The 15,534-nt window shown below is 43.9% G+C and overlaps 1 protein-coding gene across 4 annotated transcripts in view; it reads left to right on the forward strand.

The window, feature by feature from the left end:
* SH3KBP1 (SH3-domain kinase binding protein 1) overlaps nt 1-15,534 on the forward strand; it is a 308,903-nt gene that overhangs the window by 236,033 nt on the left and 57,336 nt on the right. For all 4 annotated transcript variants that reach the window (XM_011995794.1, XM_011995795.1, XM_011995796.1 and 1 more), the window contains 3 exons: nt 4,865-4,916; nt 7,704-7,784; nt 11,026-11,185. In XM_011995794.1, the coding sequence (XP_011851184.1) occupies nt 4,865-4,916; nt 7,704-7,784; nt 11,026-11,185 (293 nt within the window). The remainder of the gene's footprint in view (nt 1-4,864; nt 4,917-7,703; nt 7,785-11,025; nt 11,186-15,534) is intronic.

Here is a 15,534-nt window from a genome sequence, read left to right on the forward strand (position 1 = left end):
GGCACTTAAGAATTATGCTGCCAGACACGGCAGCTCACGCCTATAATCCCAGCACTTTGGGAGGCCAAGGCAGGAGGATCACTTGAACCTAGGAGTTTGAGACCTGCCTGGGCAACATAGCAAGACTCCATCTCTACAAATAAACAAAACTAGCCAGTTGTGGTGGCGTATCGGGAGAACCCGCTCCCGATGTTTAACGTGGGTTATTTTCTATTTCCTAAGTGTCTCGGCTGGGTTGAGAAATAAAGGGAAAGAGCACAAGAGAGAGAAATTTAAAGCTGGGTATTGGGGGGAGACATCACATGTCAGCAGGATCCGTGATGTTCCCCGAGCCGTAAAACCAGCAAGTTTTTATTAGTGATTTTCAAAAGGGGAGGGAGTGCACGAATAGGGTGTGGGTCACAGAGATCATATACTTCACAAGGTAATAAAATATCACAAAGCAAATGGAGGCAGGGCGAGATCACAGGACCACCAGATGAGGCGAAATTAAAATTGCTAATGAAGTTTCCAGCACGCATTGTCGTTGATAACATCTTATCAGGAAACAGGGTTTGAGAGCAGATAACCTGTCTGACCAAAATTTATTAGGTGGGAATTTTCCTCCTCCTAATAAGCCTGGGAGCACTACAGGATACTGGGGCTTATTTCATCCCTTCGGCTTCGAGCATAAAAGACGAGACACCTTAAAAGGGGCCTTCGACCACAAAAGACGGGACACCTTAAAAGGGGCTGTCGATAAGCCTACCTTCAGGGCGCATTCTCTTTCTCAGGGATGTTCCTTGCTGAGAAAAAGAATTCAGCGATATTTCTCCTATTTGCTTATGAAAGAGGAGAAATATAGCTCTGTTCCGTCCGCCTCACTGGCGGCCAGTTCAGAGTTACCTCTCTGGTTCCCTGAACATCGCTGTTATCCTGTTCTTTTTTTTTTTTAAGATGCCCAGATTTCATATCATTCAAACACACGTGCTCTACAAACAATTTGTGCAGTTGGTACAATCACAGGGTCCTGAGGCGACATTCATCCTCCTCAGTTTACGAAGAAGATGACGGGATTAAGAGATTAAAGTAAAGACAGGCATAGGAAAACACAAGGGTATTGATTGGGGAAGTGATAAGTGTCCATGAAATCTTCGCAATTTATGTTCAGAGATTACAGTAAAGACTGGTGTAAGAAATTATAAAAGTCTTAATTTGGGGAACTAATAAATGTCCATGAAATCTTCACAATTTATGTTCTTCTGCCGCGGCTTCAGCCGGTCCCTCGGTTCGGGGTCTCTGACTTCCCGCAACAGTGATGTGCACCTGTGGCCTCAGCTACTTGGGAGGCTGAAGTGAGAGGATCTCTTGAGCCTGGGAGGTCAAGGCTGCAGTGAGCTGTGATCGCACCATTGCACTCCATCCTGGGTGACAGAGTGAGACCCTATCTCAAAAATAAAAACAACAAAAAAAGAATTATGCTAAATCTACTCTGCATCTGTTCTATAGATGGAAAAACAAAGCCTAGATGATAGCACATCTGTTTACAGCATGGTTTACTAAATATTTTAAGCCCACTGTTGAGACCTACTGCTTAGAAAAAAAAATTCCTTTTAAAATATTACTGCTTATTGACAATGCACCTGGTCACTCAAGAGCTCTGATGGAGATGTATAAGAAGATGATTGCTGTTTTCATGCCTGCTACTACAACATCCATTCTGCAGCCCATGGATCAGAGTCGTTTCAACTTTCAAGTCTTGTTATTTAAGAAATAAGGCTATAGCTGCCATGGATAGTGATTCCTCTGATGGATCTGGGGAAAGTCAATTGAAATAATTCTGAAAAGGGCTCACCATTCTAGATGCCAGTAAGAATATTTTTGATTCATGGGAGGAGGTCAAAATATCAACAGTAACAGGGGTTGGAAGAAGTTGATTCCAACCCTCAGGGATGACTTTCAGGGGTTCAAGACTTCAGTGGATGATATAACTGCAGATGTGGCAGAAACAGCAAGAGAACTAGAATTGGAAGTGGAGCCTAAAGATGTGACTGAATTGCTGCAATCTCATGGTCAACCTTGAATAAATGAAGAGTTACTTCTTATGGATGAGCAAAGAAAGTGATTTCTTGAGATGGAATCTACTCCTGGTGAAGATGCTGTGAACATTGTTGAAATGACAACAAAGGATTTAGAATCTTACATATGCTTAGTTGATAAAGCAGTGGCAGAATTTGAGAGGATTGACTCCAGTATTGAAAGATGTTCTACTCTGGGTAAAATGCTATCAAATAGCATCACATGATATAGAAAAATTTTTCACAAAAGGAAGTCAATTGATACGGCAAACTTCGTTGTTGTCTTATTTTAAGGAATTGCTACAGTCACCCCAACCTTCAGCCACCACCACCCTGATCAGTCAGCTGCTGTCAACATTGAGGCAAGACTCTCCCCCAGCAAAAAGTTTACAACTCGCTGAAGGCTCAGATGATCGTTAGTTTTTTCTAGCAGTGAAGTATTTTTAAATTAAGGTACGTACATTGCTTTTTTAGACATGTTATCGCACACTGAATAAACTACAGTAAAGCATAAACATAACTTTTATATGCACCAGGAAACCAAAAAATTCTTGTGACTCGCTTTATTGCAGTGGTCTAAAATTGAGTTTGCAGTATCTCAGGTATGCCTGTACTCTGATTCTGAGGTAAAGGAAGGTTAACTGGCAGAACTTCACTGATACTTTTGTTAGGTAAACACACATCTGTCCCCACTCTAATTAACACAGTGACAGAGAAGGAAGGAAGAAAAAGAGTTAGTGGAGAGCAAGAAGGGGCAGGCAAAAGGGGAAAGAATAATGTGAGACCATGAGGCAGAAACACATCCATCCCACAGAGCACCTGTGTGTAAGGGCAGGTGGCTCTTAGAGCAGCTTTCTTTATTTTAATAAAGTATATTTCTCTGCACTCGTAGAGACAATACAGAAAAACATTAAGAATGACACACACACACACACACACATACATGCACACACATATGCACCCAGAATCAGAGATCACTGCTTTAAATTTCTTTCCTCTTTTTCTTTCTGTGTATGTTGCAGCCTAGTCGAGCTCATACTATAGCTGCAATTTGATATCCTTTTTTTCAGCTTTAACACAATACAGTTCCCTGTGTTTTTATAAACTCCTTGTGTGTAGTTTCATGACTGTGTGATGGTTTGTCTTGTGGACATTTTCTGGCAGGATGGATCTCACGGTGGCCAACAGCACGCCTGTGGGTCAGGCAGCCCTGGGCCTGATGCCTAGCCATGCCCCCAACCCCTTTTAGTAGCCTGGTTACCTCAAGAAATGACTTCATCTCTCAAAGCCTCAATTATTTCATCTGCAAAATGGGTATCATATCACTGTCATGCAGGTTAAACAAGTCAGTACTTACTTCTGCTTATGAATTTAACTTCTCCTAAGAGGGAGGTCATATTATCATTTATAGATGAGAAGGTTCAGTTTGGTGAGGTCACTTGCCCCACATCTGTGGGTAACAGTGGAAAGAGCCAGGATTTATAATGCCAGTAAAGTTCTGAACTCCCCCACCCCTAGCCTGCACCTAATGGAATAACTTGGCTTGAATCACCTAGCTGGTAAAAAACAAAGCTGATATGTGATTGAATCCAGAGCCTACATGCTATGATGCCCCCTGAGAAAGTTCCCTGTGGATGTAATATTCTCTGGGTTTTATTTAAAACCATTTCTTTCCATGTTGCAGTGCTGCATCAGGCACTGATGGGTCAGGGCTGGTGATGGGTGGGTGCTTTGGCTGGTCCCCTTGGTAATGGTAATGTCACAGTAGTACATTTTCAGAGAGCAGAAGAGACTTCGTGGAGCTTTTTAAAAATCACAAGTATATGATGCCCAGAGAGGATGAGAAGTGTCAGCAGGGATGTGGATCTTCTGCTCAAACCCTCCCCCGTTCTCATCCTTCCTTCCTTCCTTAATGATTTTGATGTTGAGATAGTTCTCCCCTTGCCCTCGGTCCCTCTTCCCCCTAACACAGCTGTCTGAGAACAGTGCCCTGGCTGGATTCTTTGGCCATGTAATAATTTGCCAAGTCCAGTCTGATCATCTCTCTCCCACAGTCAATCCTGGGTGGCAAGAAAATGCTGGCTACTCTGGAACCAGTTCAGGGATGAATGCCATTGATTGCACTGCTGCCTCCATCACCTACAGAGTGACAGCGTGTGAGAAAAACAAATCACGGCTGATATGCAAAAAACAAAAAACAAAAAAGAAGCAAAAACAAACAAACAAAAACAACAACAAAAAAATCCCTCTCTGTTCCAGTTTATCACGTGTACAATGAGTCTGTGGGATGTCTAACAAATGGCCTGCCAGCCTCAGCATAGAAAGGGGCAAAAGGCTTGCAACCTGATGTGGCTGCAGTGGGCCCTCAGCCTGCATTTTGTTGAAAGTCCTACATCCAGAGCAGATTCGATTTTGAATCTTTACAGTGACTCTTTTTGAATTGCATGGTTATTCAGCAGATTAAATCTTAATTGCAAATGCAGCTTCAGCGTAGGAGTACCATTGTGCTTGCTGGTTTCAGGCCATTTTTGCTGAGCCGTGCTTTTCCAGAAGGCTGTTACAAATTTAGAAAGGGGGAAATGGCGTTTCATTTGTCGATTGGAGTTTTGTTTTGCCGACTGGATTTATTGTAGTGTTTATTTAGAGGTGCCAAAAACTGACGTCCCTGGAGAGAGAATTGCTCAATTTTTTTGGAGAGGTTCTCTAAATTGTCCAAACTGCACTTAGAAAACAATGTCTGTGGTCCTTCTGTGAGAGGACAGGCTTGCCAACAGTCTCATGTGGTATACTTTTTATTAATTTTTCAGAGACCCAAGAAGCCACCGCCTCCATCCGCTCCTGTCATCAAACAAGGGGCAGGTAATGTACCTTTCGGTTCCATCAAATAAAATGTGCATCTTTCTTTTTGCATATATTCAAATCATCCTCAGTGTAGAGTTCAGGATTCCTGGTTCAAGGGCCATAGATTGACAACTTGGGAAGTTACGATTTGATCTCAGCAGGCAGGTTTTAAAGATACTTCTGTTTTTCCTAAAAGATAAACATACCATTAAAATGTGACCCTGATATAGTGTAAAAATCTAGGCTCCCAAAGAGAATGATCAGAAAGAATTTAAAGAAAAAACAAGTTTGGGTTTTTTAAGTAAACAGCTTTTGAGGAGAAAAGAACTTAATTGCCCTGTTTCACCTGTGTCCAGTTGAAGGTCAGCTTAGGGAAGATTGTTTCCCACGGGTCATAGCATTGTTGTGCATGTACAGTGTTGCTGAATTTTCAATGTCTGTCCCGTGCGGTTAACCAAAATCTGTACTGACTTCACTTACGCTTCAACAAAAAGATGTTTTTCTAGCAATACTTTTCCTCATGATTCTTTTTTAATTTTGAAGAGTCTGATTCACTTTTTTTTCTGTGTAGTTCAGATATTCAGGTTGAATAATAGAGGAAGAATTGATGTCGAACATTTGGTAACTCGTTTCACACTGGATTCTCATATATAAAAAGATATTTCATATTTCCCAGTAGAACTCCTCTTTATAATAGTTAAAATTAATTATAGGGAAAAATTCCTCCATGAATAATTAGTTAAGTAGCATTTTAAAAAATTAACAACTAAAATAGAAGAGAAGGGGTATTTTTAGTTCTACACATTCACAATTATGATATTTCTATAACAGTTAAATTATCAATAAATTTCCAGATTGGTTTATTTATAAACTTAGTAAGAAGTGATTTTTAAGTTCTTTTGGCCCACCAAGTTAGGAGGAAAAGCTTGACCCCAAATTCCTTTCCCATTCCCTTTGGCATAGTTGAGAATTATAGAGATTAAGTCCTGAAATGGGATGTTAATTACATCTTTTGCTCCGCCCCCATCCTTGTTTGCATTGAGCAGTTTCATTTTGCCACCTAGTGGTTCTGGCCATATATTTTATTGTGCTGAAATTGAAGCAAGCTATTTATTTGCTTTTCTCTGAAGACCCCTTTCCCTGTAGGCCTTGGTAATTGATCAGAGACCATGGAGATTAGTTGAGGAGTCCAAGGCTCAGGCAGTCTAGAATGTAGCTAAGATTGGATTCTTCAGTATAGTAGGATTGTCAGTTCTTTCTGTGTCTCTAGGAATGATACTGACTTCATTATTGTTAGGTGAGTAGATTGTAGCATGGTAGGCAAATTCTTACCCTTTTAAAACAATTTTACCAAAGTTTATGATGGGTCTCTGTGAGGCAAAGCAAGATGGCATTTAATCTTCATAGATTACTGCTCATTTATCCTGCCTGAATGATATTGGGAACTCCTTTGTAATGGGGAGATAGATATTCATATTTTCTCCATCATCAGCTTTCCTCGTGTTTGATTATTTTACCAAAAAAAAAAAAAAAATCAGATATGAAACTGACAGAAATGCGATGCAGTGATTAATTTGTAGTGAGTCATTAAGAGGAATTAAGTAAAGGGTGTGTTTGGTGGATATTTTTTTAACTTCTTTTGTCCTCTGAGGTTGTGTAATTGAGATTTCTAGTACCAAGCACCCATCTTTGGAACTGGTCGTGTAAAGAGTTTGTTAAGAACTCAACCCAGTCCGTACATAAGAGGAGTACTTTTGACTGGTTTGTGCTTTAGCTATTTCTCAAGTGCTTTTACATGCCTGAGGCCACTGGCGCCAATGAGAAAACCCCAGGAAAGGGAGCAGCTGCAGTCCATGTGGGTAAAGACTAAATGCTAAGTGGTACATTTGAAAAAATGTAATACTTGAAGGACCCCAAATTTGGTGGCATAAAACAACAACCTTCTTATGTTCATGGATTCTGTGGGTCAAGAACAGGCCATGGCTGGGATGGCTTGTCTCTGCTCCATCATATCTGGGACCTCAGCTGGAAGTACTGAACTAGCTGAAGCTGGAGGATCCACTTCGAGGATGAATGTTTCCCTCACATGTCTGGCTCCCCTTGGCAAGGGTGCCTGGAAGGCTGGGCTTAGCTGGGGCTGTAGGCTAGAGCATCTATATGTGGCCTCTCCAGGGTAGTTGACTTCTTACATGGAGGTTCAGTATTCCAGCAAATAAAGCATAAACTACAGGGACTTTTATGACTCAGCTTTGGAAGTTACATGGTATCATTCCTGCCACTGGTCGAAGCAGTCACAAGCCCACCCACATTCCTGGCAAGGGACTGTAGACTTCACCTCTTACTGGGAGGAGTATCAGATAATTCCAGGCCCTATTTTAAAATGGCTACAAAATGGGATCCAGATTCCTATGAAACCCCCTTTTATTGGTAGAACACAACATTCAGTGGCCCCTTATTTGTAAAGTTTGATAATTGACATTTATTTATACACATGCTCCACCCCCACCCAGTGATTTCCTATGACTATATTGATGCCTAAGGAAATCAGGCTTAAATATCAGAAAATATTATTAGTGGTGTTCTTATAAATTAAGGATACATAGGCAGGTGAGCTTAACGACATAGGCCGGAAATGACTTCTGCTCTGTTTCTAAACAGCTCGTGTTTGCCAGGTAATGCTAACACCCAACTCAGGGGAAAAAAACTTATTGACTTTGCTCTACCTGGTAAAGATTTAAATGCTGGTGTGTCTAATAATTGAATGGAGAAAACATTTTCTGATCACTATTACCCTTTCCCTCCTAGGCACCACTGAGAGAAAACATGAAATTAAAAAGATACCTCCTGAAAGACCAGAAATGCTTCCAAACAGAACAGAAGAAAAAGGTATGAAATCAATTCTTCATTGGCACTTCTAGAACAGCAAGAGCTGAAGCTGTCTGTTACACAGCTAGTCCAGAATACCCACAGGATTTGCTTTTCCTTTGGAATATGGTGATCATGGTTTTGTTTTGATTGCTTTTACAAATCCTATTGCTAGGGAAGTAGGGGAGGGTTATGTGGTACTTCGTGGGACCAGAATTTCTCATCATATGAAAAATTACCAGTCTAGTCAATTAACACATCGCTGCTGTTTCCTGATGTCTCTACCACGGCCACCCTCTCCGCACCCTGAAGTCAGGTGTAAGTTCCTTTAGAGCCTGGTATATATCTGTCAGTTTCCACTTAGCCTGTCCTTCATGCCTAGTGTCCCAAGGTGCTCATTCACTGTTGATGGTTGGATTTGGCTTAGTGAAATTCACATCCAGAGAAATAAACAAATGAAAGCTCTTTTCTTTGGTCACTCATGGACCCTTGACTCTGGTTAACGTTATTACAGACAAATGTCCTTGGTCAAGGATACTGGAGGAGGGGAGGGTGGCATGGTAATACTGGGAAAAGCAGCTTGGTCCCCGGAGTCTCCTGAAGGTGGTCAGGAGTGTCACTGGCCGGGAAGTAGCTTAATGTGTGTCCTGCAGTCAGGTTTATGAACGTGTTTAACTCCTACCATTTAGAGAGTCTCTCCCAAAGAAATCTGCATACTGTAGAAGGACTCATTTTATTAGGTGTCTAGGATTGATTGATCACACATTTTTATGGGAAAAGTGCTAAGTTATTATGAACAGGAGGCTGAGCAAATTCCATTTTAAAAAGCAGTTATTTTTAAGTCACAAGAGAAATGCTGAATTAATGAATGTAATTATTTGGAGGTGCTCCTTGGTGGTCTCGTGAAATTTTATTGTGAAATTTAGTATTTCATGTCAGCCTGCCAAAAATTGTACCAACATTGCAAGCTCTTAAGAAGCTATACCTCTTTCTTTCTCAGTGAGCAGTTAGAACTTGACTTGTGGAACCTCATTGTGAAGGCTAGGTCTGTGTCACAGATTGATGGAAAAAACAGCCATTGAATATATACCATATGAATAACTCTTTGTATAAAAGCGTTGGTATAGCCGGGCACAGTGGCTCACACCTGTAATCCCAGCACTTTGGGAGGCTGAGGCGGGAGGACTGCTTGAGCCCAGGAGTTCAAGACCAGCCTGGGCAACATAGCAAGACCCTGTCTCTACCAAAAAAAAAAAAAAAAATTAGCCAGGCCTGGTGGCCTGTGTCCATAGTCCCAACTACTTTGGGAGGCTGAGGTGGAAGGATCGCTTGCGTCTGGAGATCAAGACTGCTGTGAGCTGTGATCACGCCACTGTACCCCAGCCTGAGCAACAGAGTGAGACCCTGTCTCAAAAAAAAAAAAAAAAAAAAAAAATGTGTGTGGTGTGAATTAACCAGACACCACCCTCTGTCTTCATGGAGGATACATGGCTAGTTTCTGGGTAATAGCCAGTCTCCGTGATAGGGACACTTCCTGCACTAGTCCATGCTGACCTATGGGCTAGGCCTACATGTGAACAACCACCCTAGTTGGCTGACCAAGCGGCCCCACATTGCTAGTTCCTTCCCCTCTCATGATCCCTTGTTCTATGCCACAGTGGGTCAGGGAGGCAGAATCCCTGGTCAGATGCAATAGGGAAGCCAGGGAATCAGCCCTACCCGGAGACTTGTTCTCCCCGTTGGGTCAGCACAAACTGCCTTTTCCATTCATCCTGCAGGCTGCTGGAGTTCCTGTCCTGCTGCAATAGGAGAAATGTCCCCTGCTTTGCATTTCAACAGAGCCCTTCCTCCTCTGGCCCCTGTGTGCCATAATATGAGTTCCCAGCATTCCTGATTGGAGCATATTTCCCCACATTGTGGGGATGAGCACAATAATACCTGATGGGTTTATTTTTATTTTATTTTTTTAGAGACAGGGTCTTGCTCTGTCACCCAGCCTGGAGTGCAGTGGTACGATTGTAGCTCACTGCAGCCTCGAACTTGTGGGCTCAAGCAATCCTCCTGCCTCAGCCTCCTGAGTAGCTGGGACTACAGGTGTGTGCCACCATGCCCGGCTAGTTTTTGTAGAGATGGTGTTTTACTGTTGCCCAGGCTGGTCTCGAACTCCTAGCCTCAAGTGATCCTTCCACCTTGCCCTCCCAAAGCTCTGGGATTACAGATATAAGCCACCGCACCCAGCCCTGATGGGTGTTTTTAACCTTTTGCCAACCATCTGGGGACCCAAACAACATGAGTCTGTGTTTGCAAGTAAAAGTTGTCCTGAGTACCATCTTACAAGTAAGCATAGGGAACCTGCCTATAGTCTAATGGGCAACTCTCTAAAGTTCCATCTTTATCAAGAAGAATGTGGATGTATGCTTTTTATACCATGCACGGAGCAAGGCTAGTTGGGAACAGAAAATATGAGGCTGTCACTGACCACTGCCCCGTTCGTCCAACAGATCTGGCTTCAACTTCATTCTAATAGCTCTGACTCCAAAAAGCCTTAGAAACCATATACCTGTGAAGTCCTAGTTTGCCTTCCAAGTTCAAACTGTGCACAAGAAGAATCCAGAACTCATTGTTCCCTGAAATGCTCTCCCTTTTATTGACTCATGGCCCTTTTCAGAGGCCACCCTGAGACATGTCAGGCCTCTTTCCTTGCCATAGCCAGCAGGTCCTGTGGGCCACTGACCAAACCCCTCAGCCCTCTGCTGCGCCCTGACTCCATGCCAGCACCACATACGGCTCTGAGGAGTTGACCAGACCTAGGCCCTCCCCTCAGGGGCTGTCAGCCTACAGGCCGTGCCAAACATGCAAACACCCAGAAAGTGTCTGAGCGTGTTTGTAAAGTGCTGCCCTGTAATGCTCAGGTAAGGAAGGAAGGAAGTCTGCCTTTGAGCTGTTGGGAAGGGAACATGACAGTGTCATGTTTCAGCCAGGCTTCGAAGGAAGAACTGGAGTATGCTGAAGGTGGGCAGTGGCCAGAAGGGCGCTTCAGGCAGAAGGACCAGCATGAGTGAAGGTGTGCAAGGGAGGGAACAGTGAGCTCTGTGGGACTTCTTCTAACCTGACAAAGAATAAGTGGTGCTCTTGGCCTTCCACATTCACCTTCAGAAACAGCATCGGTGATTTTTTTTTTTAAGCAGGAAATGAGTGATCTGCATCTAAGTACTGTCACTTACACTAGATCTGTCTGTTTTCTTTAAACAATGATTTAAAGAAAGACCAGAGAGAGAGCCAAAACTGGATTTACAGAAGCCCTCCGTTCCTGCCATACCACCAAAAAAGCCTCGGCCGCCTAAGACCAATTCTCTCAGCAGACCTGGCGCACTGCCCCCGAGAAGGCCAGAGCGACCGGTGGGTCCGCTGACACACACCAGGTACTCCTGCGCTTTCACCTCTGGGGTGGGTGTGGGGCGGCTCTGGAAGGAACACAGGAGGGGAACTGACTGCCACAGACCTTGGGAGGAAAGGAGAAGAGAAGTGGGGCTCAAGCTTCCCTCTTACATCCTCCAGCAAAATTATCTGAAGACACCGGCCACTTCTGTCCTTGCTGCTGCACTCGGGCAAAAGTGAGTGTGAGGTTGAGGGGTGCCGTGTGGGTTTCAGGATTAGCAGATGAGAACTGGGTACCCAGCATTTAGGCCCTGCTGACACGTAGGGGTTTTTCCTGGGCCTCATTAGAAGCAAGGCCAACTGCCCTTCAGCCTGGAAATGCAGGTGGCGTGTCCCTCTTTTTCCCCCTGGATGTTGTGCTGGCCTCAAGTATGTACATCTCATGTGTGGCTACGACCCCTGACCCTCACTGGTCTGCAGGGCTTCTTTCCATAGCCCAGGCTCCCTGTGCTCTTCACTGTACAGCCTATTGTGGAACCCAGATCCGGGAATGTCTCTAGCTCTAAGACCCTCAAAGGCTGGGGACGTGCTTTATGCAGGCATGTGTTCCGAGATGTGCTTGACAGAATGAAAATTCATTCGCCAGCGCACTGGATGCATGTGTTCCGTGAAATCAGAGTTGGACATTGTGTGTTCCAGACCTGAGATACCTACCACAGAGCAAGGAACTGTTGAATTCTCTCCATAAGTTCATTGCCAGAACTTTCTACCATAATATTAAAATATATGTGTATTACATGTGTTGGTGTAACACACCAGGGCAGGCCAGTGACCCAGAGGTCTTTAGGTGTGCATGTCAACACAGTCACTGAATTTTTGTTCTTATGAGCTAAGTTGGCATGGTGAAAGTTGCATGGGCTTCACAGCTCTTGCATTGGAGTCAGACAGACCTCTGGGCTGGAATCTCAGCCCACCTCATTCATGGGAGAAGTAGGAGCTTGGCTATACTATCCTCTCACCTCACTTTTTTCATCTGTAAATAGAGGATGATAATGGAATGCACCTAAATAATTCCCAAGTATGGAAATCAACATTATTTTCATTGTTATTTTGATTATTGCCTATTGAATTAGGCACACTGCAGTAAGACAAAAATAGCTCATTTACTTTTTTTAAAGACAAATTTTAATTAGTGGTAAAATACACGCATTGTAAAAATTATCATCCTAACCATTTTAAGTGCACTGTTCAGTGGCATTAAGTATGTTCACATTGTTGTACAACCATTTCCAGAACTCTTTTCATCTTGTAAATCTGAAATTCTGTACCCTTTAAACAGTGACTCCTCATTTACCTCCTCTCCCAGCCCCTGGCAGCCACTATTCTACTTTCTGTCTCTATGGATTTGACTACTCCAGGTACCTCAGTAAGTGGAATCATACAGGATTCATCTTCTTTTTTTATTTTTTATTTTTTTTGACGCAGAGTTTCACTCTCGTTGCCCAGGCTGGAGTGCAATAGCGTGATCTCAGCTCACCGCAACCTCCGCCTCCCGGGTTCAAGGGATTCACCTGCCCCAGCCTCCCAAGTAGCTGGGACTACAGGCACGCACCACCATGCCTGGCTAATTTTGTATTTTTAGTAGAGACCAGGTTTCTCCATGTTGGTCAGGCTAGTCTCAAACTCCCGACCTCAGGTGATTCGCCCGCCTTGGGCCTCCCAAAGTGCTGGGATTACAGGTGTGAGCCACTGTGCCCGGCGGATTCATCCTTTTATGACTGGCTTATTTCACTTAGCATGATGTCTTCAACATTCATCTGTATTGTAGTATGGCTCATTTGCTTTTCATAACAATGACAACAACAAAAACACAACTCCCAGGCTCAAATATAGAGGCAGGTCACAACGTGGGTGTGTGGGAGGCTGGCTGCCCAGTCGATACAGAGCTGTGGTCATCTCAGGTGCGTGTGAGCCTATTTGAGTAGCAGCTGGTTCACCTGTGTCATTCTACAGGCATCTCCCAAGGTCCAATCCAACAACTGCCTCCGTGTGACACCCCCTGTTGAGTTGGTGAGGACTCTCCGTGCTCCACCCTCTCCTATGAACTGACAATAGAAGGTTCTTTGCACACGTGCATATTGGGGCCACTTGACAGTCTTGATGACCTTAGCAAGGACCATTTCAGTGGTGTGCTCAGCCCAGAAACTAGTATATCAGAAGAAAAAGCTTATGTAAACCAAAGTGCTTCCAAAAAGAATATGAGCTATACAAATGGGGAAGATGTGGAGCAGCAAAGGTTGCACATCGCAAAGGAGAGCCTGAAGCCATGCCCTGGCAAATCCTATTAGTCTCTCAGGGGCTACAAACATTTCCGTTAGCTCAATAACAATTTCCAAAATATTCCTGCTGCTCTTTCTAACAATCTGATTGAAGAGAAGTGGAATTCCAACTGCTGCTTTGCCTTCTAGAGCTTCTTGCAACTCTCTGGTTATAGGATAGGTACAGGCTTTGCAAGCCTGGGGGGAAACGTGTCATCACCACCAAACTTCTGGGCTCACAGAGATCCCATTTGCCTCCTTCCTCTGCTTATCTCTTTTCTGCCTCTGGGTCTCCCAGTATCCAGTGGTTAGTTAGAAGTCCAGGACATGAAGGGAGATGCATGAGAGAGGTTTGTGAAGCCAGTGGAAGAGGTAGTTTTTCTTAACAGTGCGTACCATCTGAGCAGCCTGGGAGAGGGTGGTCAGCCCCCAGCCCTCCATATACCCTATGACTGCCTAGCTCCCTAGACACTGGTTTGCAGGAGGGTGTAGGGGAGGAAAGCCCTGAGATTCCTGCTTAGCCAGTTTAAGGGAGGGCAGTGCCTGCTCTTACTCAGTGGTTCTCAAACTCAAGCATGCCTCCGAATCACCTGGAGAACTTGTTCAAAACAGATCACTGGGTGCTATTCCCACAGTTGCTGACTCAGTAGGTCTCGGGTGGGTCTGAGAATTTACATTTTTAAAAGCTGCTGCTGGTGGTGGTGGTGGTGGTGGTGATGGAATCCACACCGTGACAGCCATTGCTCTAGATTCTTCCAAGTTGTTGACGGTGCTCGCCCCTCCTTGCCTGGCTGCCTCTCAAGCGCCTGCTCATGCTTCAGATTTGAGAGCCCCTGTTAGCATGCCCTCCTCTGGAAGCCTTCCCTTAGATCTCCTGATTGCTCTCTCCTCCAAATGCCTGCCACCCGTGTTTAGCCTAGTGCTGGGCCCCATGCTGTGCTACTTGGGATGCAAACACCCCCGGACTTCTTCACCAGATTTAAAGCAGATCAAGAGTGTGTTTTGTCATCTCCACATGCCTTACGGTGTCGAGCATATGGTAGTGGCTCATTTAACAAACACTTGTTGAATGCCATGGTTCCTTAAAAGAGGGGGAGGTGCCAGTACTTATATTTTGTTCAATTTTGCCTCTCCTGTCGTCCTTCCCAGCCTCTGTACAAGCTCTTTAGTATGCGTGTCTTACATTCTAAGTAACCTATTATGCCGTGGATTGCCACACAAAAACACTTTTAAAAATCAGAGAAAGGCTTATTGTTCCTTGATACTTAATGCACTTTATGTTTTTTTGCTAAGCAATTACATTGAACAGCCAACCTGTATATTGGTTTATGAACTTGTTTTGTTCTGCCAAATTAGTGGAGGTATGAATGTTAATTCAAGTAGTTTTGTGTCAGTGGTCCTCTGGAGAAAGGGTATTGTGTTCTGTGTGAACCCAGATCTTCACCAACATTTACCTGACCAGGTGAATGGATGGCTAGATGGACGATTGAATGCATGGACATGTAGTCACTGTAAGCAGCACTCGTTGGGAGCTAGGCATTGCCACTGCAGCTGCAGCGTCCGGGCTCACGCTGCTTCTAACCAGCCAGAAATCTTGCTGCCAAGTGCGGCTTTCAGAGGAGAGTAATTTCTTTCTCTTTAAACAGGAGCTAGCATCTTTCAGAAAAAAAGAATACTGTACATAAGTTTAGGAAAAGCATCATCACTTTTAGATATATTCACTTAACAAAAAATGTATTACAGAGCCGGGCGCAGTGGCTCCTGTCTGTAATCTCAGCACTTTAGAAGACCAAGGTGGAAGGATGACTTGAGGCCAGGAGCTCGAGACCAACCTGGGCAATATAATAAGACCACATCTCTACAAAAAAATTTTTAAAAATTATGCAGGCACGGTAGTACACATCTATAGTCCCAGCTACTCAGGATGCTAAAGTGGGAGGATTGCTTGAACTCAGGAGGTTGAGTCTACAGTGAGCTGTGATGGTGCCACTGCACTCCAGCCTGGGCAACAGAGTGAGACCTTTCCTCCATAAATATATATATATATATATGTATTTATATTTACAAATACATAT

Source organism: Mandrillus leucophaeus, unplaced genomic scaffold (genome assembly GCF_000951045.1).
Source record: "Mandrillus leucophaeus isolate KB7577 unplaced genomic scaffold, Mleu.le_1.0 Scaffold499, whole genome shotgun sequence".
In the NCBI taxonomy this organism is placed as follows: domain Eukaryota; kingdom Metazoa; phylum Chordata; class Mammalia; order Primates; family Cercopithecidae; genus Mandrillus; species Mandrillus leucophaeus.